General features: G+C 46.3%; 1 protein-coding gene across 2 annotated transcripts in view; it reads left to right on the forward strand.

Moving 5' to 3' along the window:
- Positions 1-3,663: 3,663 nt before the first annotated feature.
- Positions 3,664-24,132, forward strand: part of XPNPEP1 (X-prolyl aminopeptidase 1) — a 30,810-nt gene continuing 10,341 nt past the window's right edge. The window contains exons 1-11 of one of the 2 annotated variants that reach the window (XM_033066364.2): positions 3,669-3,723; positions 5,328-5,427; positions 8,055-8,185; positions 13,714-13,777; positions 15,455-15,559; positions 15,834-15,926; positions 16,826-16,969; positions 17,331-17,426; positions 19,652-19,733; positions 20,635-20,845; positions 23,470-23,559. In XM_033066364.2, the coding sequence (XP_032922255.1) occupies positions 8,069-8,185; positions 13,714-13,777; positions 15,455-15,559; positions 15,834-15,926; positions 16,826-16,969; positions 17,331-17,426; positions 19,652-19,733; positions 20,635-20,845; positions 23,470-23,559 (1,002 nt within the window). In that variant the 5' untranslated portion in view covers positions 3,669-3,723; positions 5,328-5,427; positions 8,055-8,068. Of the gene's footprint in view, positions 3,724-5,327; positions 5,428-8,054; positions 8,186-13,713; positions 13,778-15,454; positions 15,560-15,833; positions 15,927-16,825; positions 16,970-17,330; positions 17,427-19,651; positions 19,734-20,634; positions 20,846-23,469; positions 23,560-24,132 lie in introns of both variants that reach the window. The other variant, XM_033066365.2, reaches the window with a different exon arrangement.

Below are 24,132 nucleotides of genomic sequence, written 5' to 3' on the forward strand. Positions count from 1 at the left end.
AAGATTTTACATTATCTACATTGGCAAGTTCATTAGGACCCCTTCAAAGCTTTCCCAGAGACTCAAAATGCCCAGGAAACAAGCATCAAGCATTTTGGCTTAACCGGAAAGCTCACTCTGCTTTCTCTTATTTAACTTAGTAGTCATATATTATTTAAATGAAATAAATAGCACTGCCTCCTCTGCTCATTCAGGCAAAGCCTTTAGCAGCAATCCACTGGCTCATTCAGCCTGGGCATGCACCAACCCCCCATGCAGTCCCGACACTCTCAGGGCTCATCCATGGGCTTAACTCAGGTGCTTCTGGGATGCTTGCAGTGTTTAGAGCCAGGTCCCTGCAGACAGACAGGACAGAAGGTGACATGGCACAGCCTCACCTCCACCTCCAGCCTGACATGGCTGCTCACTGCAGAGGACTTGTCACCAGCACAGGCAGGAGATGTCGGCAAAATGCTTTGTGATCTGAAAATATCCTTTCTTACAAGATCATTACTCTTCTGGAATGAGGTTCCTATGCAGAATACCCATCAGTTTGTCATTATTAATTCTATCAGGAAGGAAAGCAAATTAGTCTAAATTTTAGTGCTCAATGAGTAAGAACCAGTTAGAAGTCACCTCTGGGTACAGAATCCTTAACAATGTGGCTCTGCAATACCAGGCACAGTAACGACCTAGAAACTCTTCCAGACATCAATATTTTCCCTTCTGTTTTCTGCTTCCTTTAGCACATTTTTAGGAGATGGGAATGCAGACTTTTTAACTTTTATTAAATAAAGAACTTGATGAGGAAGACAGAACAGGGGCACATTTTGGCCACCAGACAAGGCAGTAAGGTGTTTTTGAGTGGTGGCTTAATTAATTTTAAATTACATAGAGACATCAATATCACATTGATAATCTGTCCACAGTGATGCCCATTATTTCTGCCCTGAGCTGGGTCCAAAGTAGAAAAAGTTAATAAAATTCAATCCTCCTGGTTTGTTCTCCTCTCGTGCTGGGGTTGTAGGATAGCTAAAGGAAGGAGAAGAGGCCTGATTTCACACTGTATTCTTTGGACTGCCTCTGGACAGGCAGAATGGCATCTCAAGACCTGGAGACTGGGGCAAGTTCTGTGAAAATGCTGAGCTTTTCCCTTTCCTGTCCTCCCCCTGGTACACTGGGATCTGCCAGCAGCTTGATTATTTCATACTGTGCACGCTCCCCAGGTCACACTCCCACATAGGAGAAGTATTTTCTTTCCTCTCTGTGTTTGATTGCCACTGCTCCCACGGTCCATCAGCTAGCCCAAAGTGATATAATAATGATTCGCCGGCAAAAAAAATCAAACAAACAATTTCACTGGCACAGGCTGATTACCTTGTATTTAACCACTGTCCTAAATTCAAACAAACTGAAAATGCTGCAGAACAGGAGAGGAAAAGGCTTCCCCACTTGGAGAGCTGGAAAGGCACATGACAAACATTTTAAATGTTTTGGACTGATCCTTCTCCCTTCCCTGGGCTGGTGCACAGCTCCAGCAGGTGCAGCTTTCCACAACCCTCTATTAAGAGCCCCAGCCAAATTCAAAATCTAACCCCAAATTATTATTATTACTGTTATTGTGAGTCAGAGTAGGCTGAAAGAACCATTTCACAACCCTGATTGGATTCAGCTGCAGAGTTCACCATTGGCAAATTATGTCCGTGATCATCGTGCCAATGTTGCAGTGCTTTTAAAATGTCCTGACACGTGCTTTAGTGTGAGTATCGCTGGATTCTGGCTGGTTTCCAAGAAATGATTCTTCTCAGCAAATATTCTGCAGGGTGAGCATAATGTGGTCTGTAACACAAATGCAAAACACGGCTGTAGCTTACCCCGAGGGGGACACTGATGTGATGAAATAAATGGGCCTTTTTGGCCCAGACTGCCAGAATTGTAGGAGTCCCTTGTGGGCAAGGCTGCAAGATAAGGTGAGAATAATCGGGAAACAGCAATTAGCTTCACCCAAGGAGGTTAATGAGGAAAGAAATTTTTCTCTTGTAACAGTCCTGGTCACCAGCCTCTCCCTCCCCTCTCTCCTGTCCCTCCTCAGACACAGTCTGCAATCCCAGTCCCATCCAATGACCCTTCCCAATGCTGGGATGCTGGTTACAGGATAGACCTTTTATTCTCTTCTGTCGGATTAAAAGTTTTGTTGTGCTTCCAGGGACCTGCAGTGTGGAGAACACCACAGCTGCTGGCCAAGCCTGACTGCAGGGGAGCTGGAATTGCTGAGCCTGGAGAACAGTCTGAGAGAAAAAGGAGCCAGACCCTTTCCAGATGTGCACAGCAAAAGGTCACAGGGCAAGCTGCAATGAGGGAAATCTGCTTGGGTATCAGAAATAAACCTTTTTGCTCCAAGGTGGTCAGTGCTAGCAGGAGCCAGGTGGCTGTGCTTCTCCTTTCTTGGAGATATTCAAAACCCAGCAGAATAGTCCCTACACAACCTGCTCTAGCTATTTTTTGGCCTTGTTTTAGCAAAGGGTTGGACTGGAGACCTCCAAAAGCCCACTGCTGCAGGCAAATCTCTCTTGCCTGGACACAGTCACAAAGCAGAGATTTTTCTTTTGTTGTAGTCTTTCTTGGTGGTGGTCTTCTCATGTCTGCATTTCTGCAACAGCCTCCTGTTTCTGCCCAGCTATGAAAAACTGCCAGGGCAGAGCAGGACGATGGAAGGTATTTTCAATAGGAAGCATGTATGGCAAATGCCTAGATTTTCATAGAATCATAGAATAGTTTGGGTTGGAAGGGACTTTAAAAGACATCTAGTGTCAACCAGGGGCACTGAACCAGGTTGCTCAAAGCCCCATCCAGCCTGGCTTTGAGTATTTCCAGGGCTGGAGCATCCACAACTTCTCTGGGCAACCTGAGTGCCTCACCACCCCGCAGCACAGAATTCCTTCACAATTCGTAATTTCAGTAAGTTCATGCTGTGTACCGGTGCGGGGGAGCAGCTGTGAGCCCCCAGCTCCCCTTGTCCTGCCCGGCTCCTTCTCGGCCGGCCTCTAAGACACCGCGGAGCCCAGGGCGCCCGCTGAGCGCCTCACTCGCTCCTCCACGCTGCATTTTGGCAGGTTCAAGAGCCAAGCGGATGGCGGACGCCAGCGCAGAGTGTGGGACAGGGGCTTCCCTGCGCTCCTTCTCTGCCAGCTGCAGCGCGCTCCGGTGCCCCGGGCTCCACAGCGGGCCCCACAGCGGGCTCCACAGCGGGCTTCACAGCGAGCTCCACACCGGGCCCCACAGCGGGCTCCACAGCGGGCCCCACAGCGGGCTCCACAGCGAGCTCCACACCGGGCCCCACACCGGGCTCCACACAGGGCCCCACAGCGGGTCCCACAGCGGGCTCCACACCGGGCCCCACACCGCCTTCCGCTCAGCGGGACACTGAGCTCCGCGCCCTGTCCGGACAGTGCCGGAGGGAGAGCGCCGGCCGGGACGAGCCGGGCCGGGCGGACCCAGCAGGGCTCAGCGAGGCGGCCACGCCGGGCAGCGCGGCGGTGGCCGTGGCGGTGTCGGTGGCCGTGGCGGTCCCGCTGCCGATGGCCGTGCCGGTGGCGGTGCCGGTGGCCGTGGCGGTGGCCATGGTGGTCCCGGTGCCGGTCCCCGTCCCCCCCGCACGCCCCGTGACATCGGCAGTGACGCTGTGGGGGCGGCCCCGGTGCCCACGTGGGCGCTGACGTCCGGCGGCGGGCGGGCTGGCGGCAGGTGAGGCGCGGCGAGCGGGGCCAGCCCCGGGTGGGTGCCCCGAGCTGGTGGCAGAGAGCGGGACCTGTCCCCGGGGCCCGGCCGAGGGGGCTCGGCGCGGCCTGGGCCTGGCTTTGCCCTCCAGCCGGCCCCCGCCGGGTCTCCAGGCCCAGGCCCTGCAGGGGATCCAGCGCTGACAGCCGGGCCCGGCCGGGGTGGCCAGGCCCAGGCGGCTCCGTCAGTCCTGTGGAGGGCTGGGGATGCTTTTAGCTCGGGTGGGCAGGAACATCTCACTTAGTGGAGATACGGTGGGAGCTGGGCCTGTTCAGTCTGGAGAAGACTCAGAGGGGATCTCATCAGTGCATGTAAATGGTTTAAAGGCGGGTGCAGGAGGATTGAGCCAGGCCCTTAGAGGTGGTGCCCAGCAATGAGAGAACAATAACCTTAAACTAAAACACAAGAAGTTCCACCTCAACATGAAGAAGAACTTCTTTACATTGAAGGTAGCAGAGCACTGAACAGGCTGCCCAGGGATGCCTTGGTGTCTCCTTCCCTGGAGACACCAAAACCCACTTGGATGTGTTCCTGTGTCACCTGCTTCAGGTGGCCCTCCCTTGGCAGAGGGGTTGGACTGTACCAGAGGTCCTTTTCAACCCTACAGTTCTGCCATTCTGCTTGGTGAGTTAGAGGTGCTGCAGGTACTGTGGAGAGGGGACAAGCAATGGGGCTTGTGCCTCAGTGTATGGCTGCTTGGGCAGTGGGTACTTGGGCTGCCCTGTGTGCAGCCAGTCCTGCCTCTGGTGCTGCTGGCTCCTGACTGTGCGAACCAGTGTGCTTATTTGCTTATTTTGAACAAGACTGTTCATAAAAGAGAAAGCGGAAAGTATCACAAGGATGAACATGTCTGAAGAAAACATGATATAAACCCTCAGGGTGGTCTAACACAACAGCCACAGGCAGACCCAGCTGTGGTCAGACCTCCTGGCCTCGCCTCCCTTCCCCACCGTGGCACTGGCACACACCCTGACACAGTGGCCTGATGCCCTGGCCATTGCTGGCACCAGGGCTTGCAGCAGCAGCAGCCCATTGCTGTGCGTGCATGTGGGAGGCAGGAGGACGTGTCTGGTTCCTCTGGCAGCATTTTCGTGATTGCTCTTTGCCCCATGTGTCTGGTGGAGATGCTGTCCAGGCAGGATCTGGTCTGGGCTCTTGGAGAACTGCCTCTTGCAGTCTGAGTGAGGTGTAGATAATGTATGTCTAGACAGTGACAGATTTTGGGATCCAGCGCTGACTCTTTGTTGTGCTACAGGGTTAGTTTGCATTTTACTTCAGCTCTGCCTTAATTTCCCCATCTGTAATATGGGGAGTGGCCCTTGACAGAGTGACTGAGAAAACAAATTGGCATAAACCAGCAGACACTTGCAAGATTTAATCATAAATCTTGACAAGCAAATGCTTGACCCTTGATTGTTCCCTGTTCCCTCATGGTTCACCCTCAGTGCATCTCTAATCTTACCACCAAGAACGCAGTGTTAATGCATTTTCAGCTCTTTGCTGTGGGTTGAGGATGTTTTATGGGAGGGCAAAGTTTGTTACCACTTCAATTCTGCCCTTTGCTTTCTCAGGCACAGTGGAGCTTATGAAAGCTGAGCAAAGATCTGGATGGTATTTTGTGTGAGCAGAGACAAGTGGGTGGCATCCAGACGTGGGGAACTGCGGAGACAGGTAACAAGGGAGTCTGATACCTTTGAAAAAGTTAGGGCAGGAAATGGGACTGGTTCTTGCACTGCTACAGCCGTTGCCCCAATTTCAGCTGTGTTTCATTTTAATCACTGGACTGATTAAATTGTGATAGAAATAATGATAGAGACACTGTTTTAACTTTGTAGAGGTTTTTAATTATGGCCAAGGGAGGAAAGTCGCCTGTGAAGGCTTATAGGGGTAACCAGAGTAAATGGCTAGCAACTATCTCTAAGGAAAAAGCTTCTATTTCTCTGGAAACTGAAGATAATTTTTATTGTAAAGTTTGTGGAAGATATTTTGAAAACCACTTCTTACAATGTGTATTCCAAAATATATGTCCTCCTTAGTATGGGTTTTGTTGCTAGTCTTAGTTGTGTTTTTAATATCACAAGCAAATCTTTCAACAGTGAGAATACTTTTTAAATTATTTTTTTTGTCCTTGAGAGAATCTCGTCTTGCTAAGAAAACCATGGCTTGTCAGCAAGGAGGTTTATTAAAAGGCAAAGCCTTGTCATGCCTTGCCTATTTATATGAGACTTCTAGACTCCTGGAGACAAAGCACTGGCCAAGAAAGGAAGCTGTGTCCTTATGAGTTTGTAGAAAGAGATTCTTTTCTGCTGGCTAGTCACTATGTTATTGCTCTCTTTCCTGTGTGTTTCATTCTATCTGAACATAAATCAGCAGCAATGTTATAGAATGTTACAGCAGCTCACTGTGGAGGACAAACAGAAACAATCACAGTATTATAAAGTTCAGTGTAGCTTGCAAACACTGTATAAAACAATGAAATTTGTCCTGGTAATAAATCTGAGTTATAATCCCCAGCAAAAGGATGAGATACCAGTTTGAGGATATAGTGTATGGTGCCTTTTTGAGCTTGATTTGCTTATTGTGGTATGGGTTTTAAAGGACTCTGTGGGCATAGTCAGAGTTTGGTGTGCTCTAAACTTCCTATGATGAGATGTGTGAATGGTGGTCTTGGGTTTTCTTTACACCTGAATGCATCAGATCCTGGTTCAGTTTGTGATTTGATCACAGTGCTACTATGTGACCTTGGTCCAATCAAACCTCGTGAAAGGGAGGCAGCTTTTCTGCCTTCCTGTTTAGGTGGCAAACATCACAGGGCAGGGACTGTGCCTTACTGTGTTTTGCCATAAGACTGTAATGTCATCTGGGACTCCTGGTAGCTACTGAGGTGTAAAAAGGATAAGTGCCTGGATAAGCAAAAAATGTTTGGGACTTGCATGCTGTTTGCTTCTCCCATCTATGACCTGTTTGTAGACATGGCTGTGAAATGAGCTGTGAAATTAACTGGTGAGAATAAAATACTTCATAGCATGGCCTTCAAGCAGCACATAACCCACCTTGTCCTGGAAAGAGACAGCATTAAAGTTACAAGAGTTCTTAAAAATGTGAAAGGAGTAGGGGGAAAACCAGGAAGGGGATTATCCCACTTTGGGCATGCTTTGGAGATATGAGTGAAGAAAAAGTTGGAGAACTTCTGAAAAGATTCAGGCTACTTGATTTTCATAGTTTTCTGGCCAGTCATCCTCTGCAGCCAGCATGTGCCTCCCACTGCAGCCATCTCTTGTGCCAGCACAGCAGCAGGGCCTGATGCATCACTGTGCCGGGTGCTCACAGCAGGTGCTGGCTGCTGAGGGTTTTGGGGTGCACGTTGGGAGGCTGGTGTTCACTGCAATGCAAAAACACAGCCAAGGAGGATGACTGGCCTGTGCCCTTGTTTTTCCCTCTGATCTGCTGTGTGCCATCCAGGCTGTGCCCCACCCCTGCCTGACACCAGCTGAGATCTGCAGAACATTTGCCAAAGGTCTTTAGAGAACATTCCCATAACCATCCTTAGCTTTCCTCTGGCAATCACTTGTGAGAGCTCAGTGGGCTGTTCCCCTCCTGCTACACTTGTGTTCTTGCTAGGTGAACTAGTGTACAACCCTGAGGTCAATGTGGCTGGGGAATGCATCTCTCTGAATGTCCTTGGGAGCAGATTTCTGTTTTTATCTGAGTTAATTCAGTCACGAGTTCACCATGAAGCTCTGGGCTACAGTAAAACTATGAAAAGTTACATTTATAATTGGTCCATTTCTGAGTTCCTTATGTTCATGTCTTCCTCTCTCAGCAGCCTGCACTCCTGTGGTGTATAAACCACAGCATCACCAGCCCTAGAGTGAAAAGACTGAAATTTCTCTCAGTGCACTTCATAGGTGGAGCTGGTTCTGATCTGTGGGTACTTGACTTGCATGCTAAGACCTTCCCTGGCTGTCATAGGGAATGTCTGAGGTGCTTTATTCCTGGTGCTGTCCACATGCAAGAAGGGGTTTACCAGTGCATTGTTTATGTGTATGACCTCAGGGCATGCCATCCTGGTGGGAAAGATCCTTTCCAGGACAGGCCAGCTTTGACTCTCTGGCCTTAACCTGATTTCTTGTTCTCAAGGAACATGAATGAAGGGACAAGACAGTTGAAATTGTGAGGGATGATGTTGGCACAGTTGTCCTCAAGGGGAATTTCCAGTGAAGACAACTTCCTCCAGCCTGTGCATGTGGGTGACCTGGGATGGCTGGAGAAACACTGAAGTTTTGTGTTTTGTTTAGTTGCAGGTAGGAAGATGAGTCCGAAAATTACAACAGAGCTGCTGAAGCAACTGCGGCAGGTGATGAAGAATCCCAGATATGTACAGGAGCCTGTCCAAGCCTACATAGTGCCCTCTGGAGATGCCCACCAGGTATGGATGGATGCATTATGGGAATGGTCATACTTTCCTTCCCTGCAAAAAATAAAAGTCAGGTATAACTAAAATCATCCTTCGTTTACTCGCTTTAATGGTTCTAGCATGAGTCTGGGAAACCTGAGAAATACCATGTTGGAAAATGTTTCTGGGGTCTGTTCAGAAGACTGAGGTATTTATGTTCTTGTAACAAATCAGAGTGGATGTTCCACCAACAGCTTTTCTTCAGATTGTCTTCAGGGAGCTCACACTGCAGAAAAGGAGCTTGCCAGAGCACTTACTGTGCCCATCCTAGCTGTTGGGAAAAATGGGTTTACTGGGGGAGAAACAGGCCTTATCTGGGCTTTACTTTCCCCAGAAGCACCTCCTGATCCATACATACTCTCAAGCAAGGTGGCAAAGGTTTAGTTGCAGAGTTTTCTCTTTGCTAGATCCAGTTCTTGGTGGAATTTGTTACCTTGTGCTCGAGCCCTTCAGATCCAACATGGAGAGGCCTTAGGAGAGGCAGGGAAGGAACAGGCCACAGTGATGTTTCCCTTTCCATGCTGCTCTGCATCACATTCTGTGCACTAAAGACAGGAGGCAAGTCTGGGCCCAGGGTAGTAACCCATGACAGTAACTGTTGTGTGCTGCTTCCACTGTAAAGAATTTTGTAGTCTGTGACATAAATTTTAAATTGCTGAACTGTCTTTTACCTCCCCTGCTTGCTCATGTGCAATTTTCAATCTTTTGTTCACTCTCTTAGAAGACCCAAGAATTGCTGAGGGTTTTTCCCTCCTCATCCATTTTCAGGAAACAAAAGACCTGAAGCTTTACTGGCTCACACCCGAAGCTGCCTTTTACCCCAGGGTGCACAAGAGCAAAATGCAACTGAATCAGAACCTTTGCCCTTGACTTGGCACTGGGGTGAGCTGGGTCCAGACTTGCCTGTGCCCTGGGACCATATGTGCAGCATCGTGTTTCCTCATAGGAGATCCAAACTTGGGCAGGTAGGGGGAAGGCGTTTTCTGCAGCTGCTATTGTCTGCTGCATTCCTGCCTCAAGCTGCCTCTATCCATATATAACTCTGGTTTCATTTCACTAGACATTAAATGCTGTCATGTGAGTTGAAGAATGTGACCCTCAGGACTTCTGGGTTTTTCTGTTGCTTTCTTTTCCTTGACAGAGTGCAGTTAAGCAGAGCACCCCATGTTGCTATTTCCTGCCAGGCGAGTTGGTCAGGTTTCTCTGCAGAGGGAATCTATCTGAATAGAAACAATTACTAAAAACTGCTGATTCTGGTGCCTCCTGAATAGCTGGTGCAGGATTTTTTTCTGTAAGGGCTGGGAATTGGTGCAGTTTTTGCCAATGACAGAAACCTGTTTATCCCAGAACAGCCTTACTGATTCCAGGTAAATTGTGATTTGAAGCTGCTCCATGTTCCAAAGTTTGTTTCCTGTGTGCAAATGAGAACTTTACAGCCTTGCAGCCAGATTTTGCTCTTAGGCAGCTCCCTCCATGACTCAGAATACTATGGTTTAATGATACCCAAGTGTTTGGTGGCCTAAGCCATTTCCTCCCCACAGCCCAAACAAGCTATGCATTGCTGTCCTTGCCTCTCTCAGCTATTCCTGAGGCTGTCCTGGCATCTGCATCACAGAACTTGTCAACAAATAGGGCTTTCCCTCCTGTGGTGTTGCCACAGGGTTTAGATTGGGGGAAACTGTATTCCTTTCTGGGTTGCAAAGGAACCCCTGGATTGGATTGATGCTGATACACCCTGATTTTGCAACTTGCTGACTAATTTGTCTTTGTAACACTGGGAATGTTGATGCGCTCTGATTTCTGTGATGCTTTTAATATTAGTTTTCCTGCAAGACTAGGCAGCTTAGATTATCATATTGCCAGGAGTCTTGCTATCAGTTGTATCTTTTGCTTTCCATGTTTAGTTGTGTAAGGAACTGAAAGACTTGCAGAACTTCTCAAACACAGCTGTCTCTGACTCGGGCTTAACCAAGGCTGCCTTGGATTTGTGGCTTTTGTACTCAGCCCTGGATGTTGGCTGGCTGCTTTAATTTTTGAAAACTTTGATGCTGGTGATAAGAAGTCAGAGAAACAGACTCTTTCTCTGGGGACCTGGGTGGTCCAGAGGCTGATGAGAAAGGATGACAGTCCCAGCCAAAAGTGGAATGGGGCCCAAAAAGTCCCACTTCTTTTCATGCTTGCTGAGTGGCTACAGGTGCCCAAGGATCATGAACGGATGAGAAGCCATGCTTTTAGGAATCAGGCACCTAAACCCTTTGTGGTTTGGTTAAAAATGTCAGAGCTTTTGGGATGTTGCAGTGGTAAAAGCAGGATCCATTTTTATGTTGATTGTGTGTTTACATTGAATCTGGAGTTTGCCCATATGGGACTATTCAGAGATTGGCAGAGCTGCTTCTTAATGGGAGGGAATGATGTTTGGATTAGAGCTTGGGTTTGGAGCCAGTCACAGCTTAACCACGGCTGGCTTCACCCTCCAGGCCTTGACTCAAAACAAATTTGGTCAGATTTGGCTGGTTGTCCACATGAAGCACCTGCCCAGCTTAGGGCCCTGTGTTTGGGTTGGCAGAGGTGCTGTCTTCTGCTCAGGGCTGGCTCCTCTGACACACTTGTGCTGAGCTGAGGGATCAGCTGAGTTACAAAGCAAGAGATGATTTGTGCACAGGTTGTTCTAATGTGTTTTAGATCTTACCAATGCAGTTGGGTCTTTGGCAGTGAATACCTCTCTCTCTCCAGGTACCCTGCAGTGTTCTTTAATGACACCAGTGTCGTGGCTCTGAGGGTAGCCAGATGCACTTTGCATTCTCATCTTGGTTGACATTAGACTAGAATGAGCTTCAACATGTTTACAGCACCACCATGGAGGCTATGGGGATAAGCAGCACTGATTTTTTGGGGGTTCTTCCTGGCTTAGATGAGGGGTTTTTGTGATGTAGCCTCCAGTTTTGTCTGTGTGACTGACAGGTGTGGTGAGAAGCAGATGTGGAAGGGCTGAGGAGGGCCAGGTTGAAGGCCATCAGAGCTGCAAGACAAGCCCCAGGGAAATACCTTGCTCTCACTATGCTCGGGTCTGTGCTTCGTGTGGCATACACAGGTGTTCCCCATGTAATTTTAGCTTGTGCAAAACATGGGCTTATCTTTGCACAGTGGGGGTCGCTGCATGGAACAAAACAGGTGGGTGTGGAAGAATTCAGACTGATGAATGAACTGTCTTTCCCTCCAGATCCCTGATACTCCCTTTTAAAGCCCTTCTGCCTCATTGTAAACTCTCAAAACACTCCCTGGATTTTTCTGTGAATGGGATAGCATGAGGTATGTCCATGCAGTCAAGGTCTTTGCTTGTTTGGGTCAGCTTTTACCAGATCTAAAACTCATGCAAACTTACACACTTCTTTTCCTTTTATATTTTTTTTAAATTGTTTTCATCCATTTCATTGTTCTGTGGTGTTAAACCCTGCTATGAATGTGAAGTTGCTTGTTTTCACAAGCAAACTAGTCTGTAGTCTCTGCTGTCTTGGTCAGGAGAAATGAAAAAGAAATCACTGCTCTCATTTGTACTTAAGTACGTCATTTGGGATGTGCTTAAGTGATGAGATCCATGATGGGAGATTTCCAGTATCTCCTGTTGGCATTGGACCCTGGGAGATGATGTGCTACCTTTGAGCTGGGAAGTGTAGGAGAGGGGAGTCATAGCAGTCAACAGGCTGAATAGTCTCTAGGGAGTGTTGAAATGAGAAATCCTCAGGTCTGGCATCATTCTGCCTTTATGTTCTGTCCTGCTGCTCTGAGGCAGGCAGTGAGGAAACAGAGACTTGATTCTGTTCCCTCAACAACTTTGTCCACTCTGTCTGCTGTTGCCTTTGCCATTAATTTAAAGGGGCTCGGTGATTATGTACTGTGTGGGGCTGAGGGATCCACCCCACAGTTGGAGCTGTGCTGAGGGCAGTCATCCTTTCCCAAGGTGGCTATCCTGACCTCCCTTCTGCCACAGCTGCTGAACATGTCACAGCCCTGTGGGGTTGAACAAGAAAAAGCAAAGGAAACTTAACTGTGTCAGAGAGGAGGGCGTGCATGGTGTCCATACCCCCCTCCTTTCACTGGTGTTTGGATAAAATGGATTTCTCTGGAATCTGGATATAGCAGGAATCTTCCCTGGTAGTTGGGAGCAAAAGCCACTCAACAAGATCCTCTTTTGGGCCATGAGATTTGCTGTCCCAAGGTTCAGTTTCAAAATATTCGTGGTGAATGGTTGGTTGGCTTCTCCCAGGAGAGGAGGGACATGGCTGTTGTGGAAGGGGTTTGGTCACGGTGTGATTTGGAGCAGAAATAAAGAGTTGGTCCCAGGTGCTATAATTTGTGCTGCTTGCTTGCTCACTCCTGTGCTTTGAACCCTCTGTCTTCTTTAGAACAGTGAAGAGTAACAGATTTGAAGGGAGTATCTTTTAAGGATCAGGTGATTCTGTCGCAGTAGGGACTAAAAGCACCTGAGACTTGGGCTGTGATTTCTTAGCTCAGTTCCTAAGATGTTTCTTTTGCTCCTGCACAGCTGGGGGCAGAGAAACAGGCTTGGATTTCAGACCATTTGTAAGGTACAAATCCAGGGGTTTTGCAGCTAAAACGTCAGTGCTGTCAGCCTGGATTAAGCTGATTTGCTGATTTGCACTAGTTCATTAACAGGCCTACTCAGCAATTCTGACCTACAAACTTGCCAGAATGGAATCCCATAAAAAAGTCATGTGGGCCATGTGAAGGTTCAGTTGTTCTTTTAATTTTGGCAGTTCCTGTTAATATCAGGTGTCTATGCATTTTCAGGCTCTTCTACAACATTCTGAAAAGAAGTGTCCAGAAACACAACTTATGACAGATTTAGGATGAAGATGGACTAATAGCCTTTGATTCCTTCTCATCCGTCAAACCATGGTCTGGTGGTTTTTGCTGTAGTCTCATTTTGAGTAGGCAAGGAAGAAGTGAAAGGATCAGTATCTATTTATGAAAGGTCCCAAGGGTTAAATTTTTTACAGTCTTGCCACCTTGATGATTTTCTTTCAATGTCACTATGACAGGGAAAAAAAAGTCTTATAGGAGTTCTTATAAATGCCAGTGAGGGGACTTCAGTGGAGATGGTGAATTTTACAGAATTTATATGCTGATTACCCCAAGATCAAGGGGTGCTTCAGGTTTCCCTTCCCTTCGAGTTGCAATTTCAAAGGCATGATTTGTTTGTTGCCCAAAGGAGAGACTGAGTGCGAAACAAACGTCTGCAAACTCTGAAGCACTTCAGTGTTTACAGATGTTTGTGGGAGAAAAGTGCTGCAGCTTAAAAACCCCACCAGTTGAACATAAATACAGTATAATCACAGTGGAGTAGAGCCCAGGAATTTTTAACTCATTTTGTTCTCTCTGTGGTGTCCTTTAGGAGAAAAAGCTTATCAAAGTATTTGTCATCAGCTGATTGTTTTTTTCCCCTGCTGCTATAAATAATTGCTGCCTCTTTTGTTTTCTAGAGCGAGTACATTGCACCCTGTGATTGCAGAAGGGCGTTCATATCTGGATTTGATGGCTCTGCAGGTACCTCTCCAGAACCTGGGTTCTTGCATAATTCTCCTCTAAAGAAATAGTTCCTCTCGTGGCATAGAGGCAGGATGGAAAAGAAAATCTATCCAGCTTGTTTATACTGTTTTATTCCCATTTCAGCATCTGCAGAATTATGTCTTGGCTACCCACTGGAATTATGTAATATCAGCCAATAACAAGTTTTCAGAAAATGTTTGACCCCTAAATGAACCTCTCATAAAATAAAGTCCTGTTAACTCTTTAATGTGGTGCCTGTAACCTGCAGTCATTTCTTTTGATGTGCAGCCAGTATGAATAGATTTTTACGTTGCCCGTTTGGGCTGGGTGAATAGTGGATGGACTTTAGCTGGCCTTTCTGTTTAAACAGAGCCAGGGCCAGAAACTCTGAATTTGGAAACTGAGCACTGTGGAAAAGTTTGCTTATCTTGCCGAGACAGGATGTTTTCTTGGCTGTAGGATAGGTCTGTGTTTCAAGAGACCTAGTTTTTACCCTAGCTGTACCCTAAACTGTGCAAATTACTCTGCTCTGTGGTTGTTGGAAAGTCACTTTAGTCTGCTGAAGTTTTTTTTCCGTCTAATTATATATTAGTTTAATAAATACTGGTACCTATGTTTGGAGGGTTCTATTCATCACTTCCTATGAGCTCTGGGACTTCATTTGGAAGGTGATAAATCCAGGGCTGTGGGCTGCTGTAAATGGCTGACATGAATCCTGTATTAATTTTGCCCCTTCTGCACGACCTCTTCATAACCTTCCTCTCTAATTTGTGCCCTTGTTATGTACTTGGAAGGTCTGTTCTCAGCCTAATGTGCAGCAAATCAGTGAGGTTTCACACAGGGGCTCACCTTGTGTTTCTTGCTTCATCTTTTCAGGCTGAAGAAACTCAAAATGTTGTTTGTGTTGGGAGAATTTAGTAGAAGACAATGAGTTAATAATTGGAAACTCTGCTCTGCTAATCTGAGCATCAGTTTTTTGTGACAGAGTGTGGTCAAGATGCAAAGGCTTGGATTCAGTTTCAGTTTGTGCCATGGTTTGTTTTGTTTTATATTTCAAGGGCAAGGCAGCTTGAGTGCCTTGCTGGGATGTCAGTGCCCTCAGCTGTCTGCTTGCATCCATCCATCTGGAGTCAGTGGAATGGGACAGACAATGAAATCAACAGAAGTTTATGTTCATGTTTCCTGTTCAGCCATCTCTTTTAGAGCCATAACATTTGGGAAAGAGGTGCAGCTGACAGCTGGGAGTGATACCCATGTCTGCAGGCCTTGTATCAGCTGTGTTTTGTGGGTGGCCAGAGCCCAGGCTTTCTTCCCAAAAGAGGATGGGATGGAGTTCAGTTACTGTGACAACAGCCAAGTGTAGACCACAGTCAGTGTTACAGACAATTTGGAAAGCCCCACTTACCCAGTTCCACTGGCTGGCTGAGATTTGCTGAAGTTAATTTCATCTGAGCCTATTCATTAAGGTGCATCCTTGTGCATACTGTCTCCAGTAGGATTTGGAAGGTCACAGTGCAGGGGAAACAGTGAATATCTCCACTGAAACAGGAGTAATTTTTGAACAGTGATCAGAGGTGCCTTTTAGGGAATTATAGTGAATTTCAGACACTGTCCCTGCTGTCTGTGTCTCTGCATGTGGCCTACCCTGAATCACCTTTCTGCCTCCCTGCCTAGGTACCGCCATAGTCACCGAGCAGCAAGCAGCCATGTGGACTGATGGACGCTACTTCCTGCAAGCTGCACATCAAATGGATAGCAACTGGACACTCATGAAAATGGGTATGCAGGAGCCTGGAACACTCCTCCACTGATCAACAGAGAACAGTCACTTCACACAAGTACAGCTTGAGCTGTAGAGATATCCCATCATGCAGGGACTTAGGGACGTATTGGATACACAGCTTCTGCTTTAGCGTCCTGTGACAACTCTTGCCTGTGGGTCTAGACATTCATTAGTAGACACATCTGATGCATTAGCTTGGACTTTTTGCATAGTGTGGGAATGTTTCAATGTGACTGCTTCTTTGAACTTCTTTTTTTTTAATCCTTGAAGGTCTCAAAGATACACCAACTCAGGAGGATTGGCTAGTGAGTGTCCTCCCAGAAGGCTCAAAGGTGGGAGTGGACCCTTTCATTATTCCAGCAGGTTTGTTTTACTTTATATTTATAACTCTGGGTTGGGCAACTGGATTTTGCTTCTCTGGGTGAGCTGTTTTGTGATGGTGTGCAGCTAACCATGTTTCAGATGTAGTGGTGGTTAAGCTGTTATACAAAACAGGTTGGATTTTGGTTTAGCCACGTATCACAAGAGTAACACAGCAGTGCATTGACTCCAAAGCACAAGTGATGAGAGCTGCTTTCTAGGCTTGCAGTGACTTTACCTGAAAAACAGAATCCCGATCACCTTTTTGTCTGTGCTTTGTGTTGTCATGGGCACTTAAGTACAAAGGTGCTGAATGCCTTGGTCAGCATGTAAGCAAGAACAGCCAGGCACAATTCATGCTGCTACTCCTGCTTGGTGGTCTTGGGATCTCTGCAGCTTTCCCTGTGGGATGCACAGGGAGAGATATTCAGAATATCCATCTACTCATGTTTCAAAACACAAGACACAATGCAAAGGTCACTGGAGGCAAGGGGAGATATTTGCTTGTTCAGATGAATTTAGGACCTATCTCATGGCTGTGTGGAAGAGACTCTCATCTTGTCTGGCTTAGATCTAGCATGATTCTGCACTGGGGAGAGGGCAGCTTCTGCTGTGTCTTCTTCCAGAGACTTTTGTCTCCCAGCTGGAGCACTTCTTCTTCAGCTCAGGAATGAGACTTCAGGATTGTGAGGTTCCATATCTGCCACTGGCTACTGTGTTGTGTTTGTGGGACTGTAACCACAATAGATTTTGCTGTCTTTCTTAAGGGAGTAGAAAGAAGGGGAGGCTGGAAGGAAAGCAGAAGACTCTGATTCTTGAGTCTGACCTTTGTGAATAGAGCTGTTATTGAACATATGTGTGTTCCTTAAAGCCACCACTCCTGACTTTCTTCCCTTTGGCAGACCAGTGGAAGAGAATGTCCAAAGCCTTGAGAAGTGCTGGTCATGACCTTGTGCCTGTCAAAGAAAACCTGATCGATACAATCTGGACAGATTGTCCTCAACGCCCCTGCAAGCCTCTCATCACACTTGACCTGAGTTACACAGGTGAGAAGCTTAACTCCCAATAGACATGGGTTGTTCCTATGGCCCATATCCCCCTTTTGCTTTTCTCTTACAAAGGAAGGAGAAAAACAGTACTGCAGCACAGTGTGGTCACTATGAATAGGTCAAGAAAGTGATCAGACTTTAGCTAATGACCCCTCTTCAAAATAACCTGAAAACTTTAAATAACCATTTCCTAGAAGTTGGGTGACTTCAAAACAAATCCATGGGGCAGCTCATTTGAGATAGTTTATATCAGTTATTAGAAAGGAGTGAGGAGAAAAAGCACAATATGTTAGTCTGTGTTTCCATTATCATCCCCAGCAAAGTTAGGGACTGTAGCTGTTTCTATTGTATTTTGCAGGGGTCAGCTGGAGAGACAAAATTGTAGCCCTCCGTTCAAAAATGGCTGAGAGGAAAGTCATGTGGTTTGTGGTAACGGCCTTGGATGAAGTAGCATGTAAGTCTTTGCATCTCCTTTCTCAGTTCTTTCTACAAAATAAATGTTCTTCCTGCCTTGGAAAGGAAGAACCATGCCAGGGTGAGAGGCCCTTATGACAGCATGGTCGTTAGACATCAATTAACTTCTTATCAAGTGCAGTGGTGGTAACGAGCCACAAACAGCAAGCCTGTATTTCTGCACAGTGCCTCATTCCAGCAGTGCAGCTCCTGAGTACATTTTTGGCCCAGGAAATTCACCAAATCACTACTTTTGAAAAACAGCCCAGGCAAAGGGAGAGGAAGGTCACATATAAAGTCTGAGGCAGCATGATGGAAAAAAAAAAAGATCTGTGAGATTTTCTGGCTGTAAAATACCCTGATGCTGCCTCACCCTTTGGAAAGATGGAGACTGTTTTCTGCTGTGGAGTCTGGGCTATAAACAAAGCAGTGCAACATGTGGCTTTGTATACATAAAGCAAGGGTGGGGTACACCACATTCATAGTAATCTTCTTAATTGTCACAACTCTTAAGTAGGTCTCTACATCTCCAGTGTTCAGCCAATGCTTTGGTTAAAACAAGTATGTCAGGGCTCAACTTGTTTTTCCAGATAATTTCAACCCAGGGTCTCACTAGAGTCCCCTCTGTGTTTGAGGCCCCAGGATGGCTGGGGCTCCACACCCTGGCTCCCAGCCCAGTGTGTAGGAAGGGAGAATGGCCAGAAACAGCAGTGGTTTCCCCAGGACTGCTGTTCCTTGTACTGTGTGTCCTTTTTGCAGAAATCACCAGTGCACACACTGATGTAGGGGGAATGTAACACTGACAGGGTGTGAGTGCTGCTCATCCTGTACCCTGTGTCTGATTAGGAAAGGTAGAAACGGAGGTGATGTTTTCCTCACTCCAGAACTGCCAGCACAATGTCCCTGGCACTGGGTAAAGCCAACTTGATGAGGTCTGTGGGCTGTTCAGGATCTGGGACACTGAGCAAAGAGCTTTTTTTGTGAAAGAAGTACTTCTGAGAGTGGTGAATATGACTCCTCCCTGGGGAGGCCTGCATGAGCAGAGATTGTGTGTCTCACCTTTTCAGGCGCATCTCCAATTAAATTAATGATAAATTGGTGCCCTGAGGTGGTTTCAGATTAAATGTCTCCAGCAAAGCGAAGCTTGGTTATGAATCAAGAGTGTTAAGATGAACCAGAGAAGGTCATGAGAGAAGCTCATTTTCAGGTGCCTGGTTGATTACTTATCCTAAAGGGGGAAGGGGAGAAGTTGTTTTAATTTTATCTAATTCAATTCACTGTATTAAACTCCAGACAAGTTTCTGGGGACAGAGAAAGAGCCACAAAGGAGATTGTTGCCTTCTTACTGCATTGGGAGTTGGCTGAGTGAGGAAGTTTGTACCCATGCAGTAAAAAGTTCTTTGTGGCTCTTTCCTGCATTCAAGTGACCTACTGCTTCCCTGGGGAGAATTAAGCTCTATTTTTACTTTCATGGCAGAATTTGCACAGTTCGATGAATACAGTGCTGGTTGTAATTTAGGACATGTTGGTTCTTTTCCCAGCTGTCCTGCTGGCTGACCTTATTGGCTTGAGTAACTCATTTCAGCTAATTGGATACCCTGGAGTTTTTATTTTACCCTAAAATCAGGATTTTAGAGATGCTGAAGATCTGCTTCCTCTCTTGACTTTGTCTGGAGTTGTGTGGGATAAAATCTTTATGAAAAATAGTGACGACTGTACAGTCTGAATCAGAGATATTGGAGGGGCCTGAGTGAGAGGCCTTTTTTGGGGTATTATAGTCTTGCCTATTGTGTCTTCCTCTTACCTCAAATGTCAAAAGGATTGGAATGAAATGATAGTTTGTAACTTGGAAGTTTTCTGGCTGTTAAGAAGTGAACTTTTATTGCATTGCACGGACCAGAAAGGGCAGACCCTACTTTTTGTACACGTGTCCTTGTCTTGCCTTGCCTGTACCTGTTTTTCTCCAAGGCACCCTCTCTTAGAAGTAAAACACCAGTTTAAACACCCGGTAGTGTTCATACTGTGGTTCTGGTGCCATCTCCTGGCATAAATTTAGGATTGCCAGGAATGCAGTAGCGTGTGGGACAGCTGGGTGGGAGCTGGACTCATAGCGTGCAGCTGTGATGTCTCATTACTTGCCTCTGTTTTTGTGAGATTATTTTTGGCTTTCTCTAGTATTGCAGAAAATGAACCAGGACTGTGATTCTTGGTGTTCTTATTTTTCAGGGCTTTTCAACCTTCGAGGCTCTGATGTTGAGTACAATCCTGTGTTTTTTGCCTACGCCGTCATAGGAATGAACACAATCAGGTGCTTGTAATCCCTTCTTTTGTTCCCCAAGATGCTGGGGGAGAGCTGTTCTAGCAAAATATTTGTCTTTTCAAAATTTCCTATGCTTGGGTACTTTAGTGTCCTTTCTGAGCTCTTTTGTCTCCAACATTAGTCACTGTCCTCCCCTGATCAGAGCTAGAGAGGCAGCCAAGAGCTCTGCTGCACTCCTCAGCACCTTGGCTGGCTTGCTGGGTGACCTTGGGCACGATGGCTGAGCCCTCTGTCTGTCACCCTGAGATAATGTGTAGGGCCCTTGGAGTTCTGGGTGAAATGTGGGTAAGAGCCAAGGCTGGCCTGGACATTACAAACTTTAGGGAAAGGTCTAATTGCTGAGTCACTACAAAACTGCAGGCACAGTGCAGGGAGGTTTCAGGGCTCTTTCCTGTGTCTGCCCCATATATTGAGCCTCAGCAAACACAGTTCTTTTGGAGGCATCTGTAAGCTGCTACCTAGATCCATCTAAGGTAAAACCTGTCTGGCTGAGTGAGTACAGGTTGTGTGTGACAGTTGAGCTGAACTTTTCAACTCAGTGAAAGCGAGACCAGTGTGATACTTAGAACTACAGTAGCTTTTCTCTTTCCAAATGTTACCCTGAGAGAGTGGCTGTTATTTGCCTCTGTAATTTTCCTGTTTCAAGCATGGTGATGGGATGTAGCCATTTTGACTGTCATACTAATAGAAGGGCTATCAACTCTTTCCTCTCAGTGGGGTGGCACATTTTAATTGCTGGTGTTAAAATGACAAAGGACATTGTGCAGAGTGCATAATTCATTATCTCCTTTCTCTCTGAAAGGTTGTCACAATAGTTTTGTTTCCCTCCTTTACTCCAGCCACTGTCAGATTGGTCTGACATATTTGACCTCTCCAATTTGTTTCTCAGGCTCTTCATTGATGGTGACCGGATGATGGACCCAGCTGTGAGGGAGCACTTACAGCTTGACTCCACCCTGGAACCTGAGTTCAAAATCCAGGTGATGCCCTATGGATCTATCCTGTCGGAGCTGCAGGCTGTTGGTGCAGGCCTCTCACCCAAGGAGAAAGTGTGGCTCAGTGACAAGGCCAGCTATGCTCTGACTGAGGCCATTCCCAAGGTCAGTGGCCCTAGCAAGGGAAAATGCTTTTCTCTACTCTGCTCACTGTGGTTAGGAAGGGTGTTAATGAGGGCAACTGGCCTCAGTTTCCCCTCTGCAAAGCCCAGTGCAGGCTGGAGCTTGTGCAGAAGAGATCCAGCCATGCTGAGGTATCAAGGGGTTGTTAATCTCAGGGTTGCTCCTGCTGGAGCTGCCCTTCCAACTCACTAAGCCAATTTATCCAAAGAATTGTCAGCTTAAGATAAAACAAGTACAGTGAGAGAGGGGAGGGAAGAGGCAGCAGGGTGAACTCAGGTCGTTCTGCCCACGGGTGGAGCATCAGCCTCATGTGGACAAGCAGCAAGAACTGGAAACTTGAAGAAACTGAAGCAGGAAAGTTGAGCAGGATTTCTGGGAGGGTGCTTTTGGCTTGATCTGAGTGTCTGAGGGTGGTTGCCCTTATTTAGTTCAGTGGCTTGAGGATATCAGGCAATATGTGATGTCTTTTACTAAAGGCAGGAGGGAGAAGATGACAGAGTTGTAGCAGGGAACCTTGTGAGGACACAGATAACCTGCAGGCACTGGTTGTCCATGCATCTGCTGGGGGACAGCTGTAGCATCAGAATAATTTCTGTACAGCTATACATCCTATATCTTGTTATCCTTTTAAACTTGGCTGTCTGGCACTCCCACTGTCCACCTAATATTCTAATAGTCATGAAATATACTTGGGGTAGGACACAGCAACTGTGGACAAATAAGCTGGTTTCCATGCATCTTGTGTACATCTCTTGTTTGCTAGAGATCACATTCTCTGGAATACCATATAGTTTACAGTGATGTCTAGTAACTAACAGATTCTGTGAGTAAATATACAGGTTGTTGTCCCTGTCCAGGGTTAAATCTTCTGACACCATCAGTCTATTCCTAGGCCTCCTAATACAGAATAGTGACAGCATAGTGTCTATGGAGCATTCAGGACAAATTGTTCTTTTGACTTCAGAGTAAAAAGCCCCTTGCTGTAGTTGTTGTCAGTAGTCTATCCCCAGTTTGGTTAAGTTGCTCTAGTTGATTTATGTAGAGTATCTATATGGAGAAGTACAGAAGGTCTGACCTAGATAAAGGAATGAGTTGGAGTGACATTATTTACCCCGTGAGCACTGGAAGTTTTGGCTGATACCAAGTCATTACAGTGCTGCATGCCCTCTGTGTGCAATGGGGAGAGTCCCTGCCTCGAGGAGCTCTGTGCAATAGAAAGCAGGCAAGGAGGACTGAAATGTCTTGATTAAAAGCCACTTAGAGAGTCATTGAAAGAGCCAGAGTTTTTCTACTCCTCCCTGGCTCTCCACCACTTCAAAGCACTCCAGGCCAGTTGCTCAGCTGGTGTGAAGAACATCAGTGCTGGAAGTCCATCTACTGTCTGTGTCCATCTGAGCCAAATATTGACACTGGCAAAAATCCATTCCATTATTAAACACAGATCTGCAAACCCTTTATAGATTTGTTTACAGCTGCATGTAAATATACTTTTCACAGAAGATTAATAGTACTTACCAGTATCTATAAAGAGCAAGCCAACCTAAGAAGCTGACTATTTATCCTGACTGATAAAAGGACTTTTCTGACTTTCTTGTGTGTCTTCTTCTGTAATTTAATTTCTGCTTTATGTAGTGTAATTGTTTTACTATTTTTAAGAATTTGTAAATTGTAAGCCTTTAGGATTTATGTGAATTTAGTCTTTGCAGAGAATCTACTGGGCCTTTCCTTGAATTTGAATGATATTTATTTGTATGCTGATGCATTTAAAGTAGGAAACAACATGTTGTTTGGGCTGTGCTTCTATAAGTGCACATCCAATCTCCCTTCTTCTGATGCCAAGTGTGATGAGATTTTGGGCAAGTCAAGCTGGTGAATTTCTGAAGATGTGCTGAAACCACCCAAGCATTCCTGCTAATCTAAGGACAGCTGGTGTTTGAGGAAGTGTGCAGTAGTAAGGGATCAGTTACTAGTTCTTAATGCAGGGTCACCCCATCCAAGCACAGGAAAGCTTTGTCTCAAACCACTGATATAAGCTTCTTTCAGAACTGGCAGCATGTAAAGCTGAGCTTTTCAAAGGCCTTGCGTGTTTCCTCAGGCCCTGATGTGTTTGTCAGAGCTGCTGACCATTAACAGTGGTGGTGCTCAGTGCCTGGTACCTGTGCTGGGTGCCCTTTGCTCCCTGCTACTTGAGGGTGACTGTCAGGTGGCAAGTCAAGGTGGGTTTTAGGTCTGTTTCTACAGCCTAGGTTCTACCATAGCTTCAGAGATTAGTGTTTCTCATTGGCCTTCAGTGTCCATCAGCAACAGGAATCTATGTCTCAGACATTGATACAGATATATGGTATTTAGGATATCCAGGTCTTCACCCTGCTTCATGGCAAGCTGTTGTTTAGTTCTTTGGATTTCCCTGTGGCTGTTTTTCCTTTGGTCAGGGACTGTTTTTCCTCTCTATTCCCCAGAACACTGACTGTTAGCAACCAGCATTTCACAGTGCTGAAGGTTGAGAGAGGCTGCCAAAGTACAAATTGTGGCCAGGCTGAGTTATTAAATCTGTAGGATTATGTAGTCTGACTAATCCACAAGTAATCCTTGTCCTTCTGCTGCAGGCTTACCGATACCTCACCCCGTATACCCCCATCTGCATTGCAAAAGCTGTGAAGAACGCAGCGGAAACAGAAGGCATGAGAAGAGCCCATGTAAGTGAAGCCTTGAGTGTCTCCTTGCACATGGCAACAGGTTTGCTTTACCTTTAGGGAAAGAAATAACATTTTCCTTTCAGTTTTAATGTTTTGGATAAAAAGCAAATAAGAATTAGGATGGCAGGATAAAAAAGGTCTTCTGTCAGACATCTACTGCTGTTGAAGCAGGTTTTTTGCTTGTTTTGCATTCCCTTGAAGAACAACATTTGCAATAGTGTGAGGAAACAGCCTTGCTCTGTGGGAAGACTGTGCAGACTTGAGAGGTGTTGTTTGCAGTGTGGGCCCTTAAAGGGATGTTCTTTCCCCTTTGCTAGTTCTGTTGTCTTTGTCAGTGGAGTCTTCAAACTGTTATCACTTGAATAAACACAGCCTAAAGAACACAGAGAAATTCTTCAACACATGGTGCAAAACGCAGGCCAAGATGTTCAGAAGCAGCCAGTGTCCTCAAAGCACTCTCTTAGTCTCATCATCATGACACTGGAAATGAGGCTGGTTTCCCAGAAAGCTTCATATTTTCAAGCAAAGAATCTGCCTGTGAGACAGGTTCATGGTGGGGCTGAACTTTTGTCT

The sequence above is a fragment of the Catharus ustulatus genome, chromosome 8, assembly GCF_009819885.2.
Source record: "Catharus ustulatus isolate bCatUst1 chromosome 8, bCatUst1.pri.v2, whole genome shotgun sequence".
Lineage (NCBI taxonomy): Eukaryota > Metazoa > Chordata > Aves > Passeriformes > Turdidae > Catharus > Catharus ustulatus.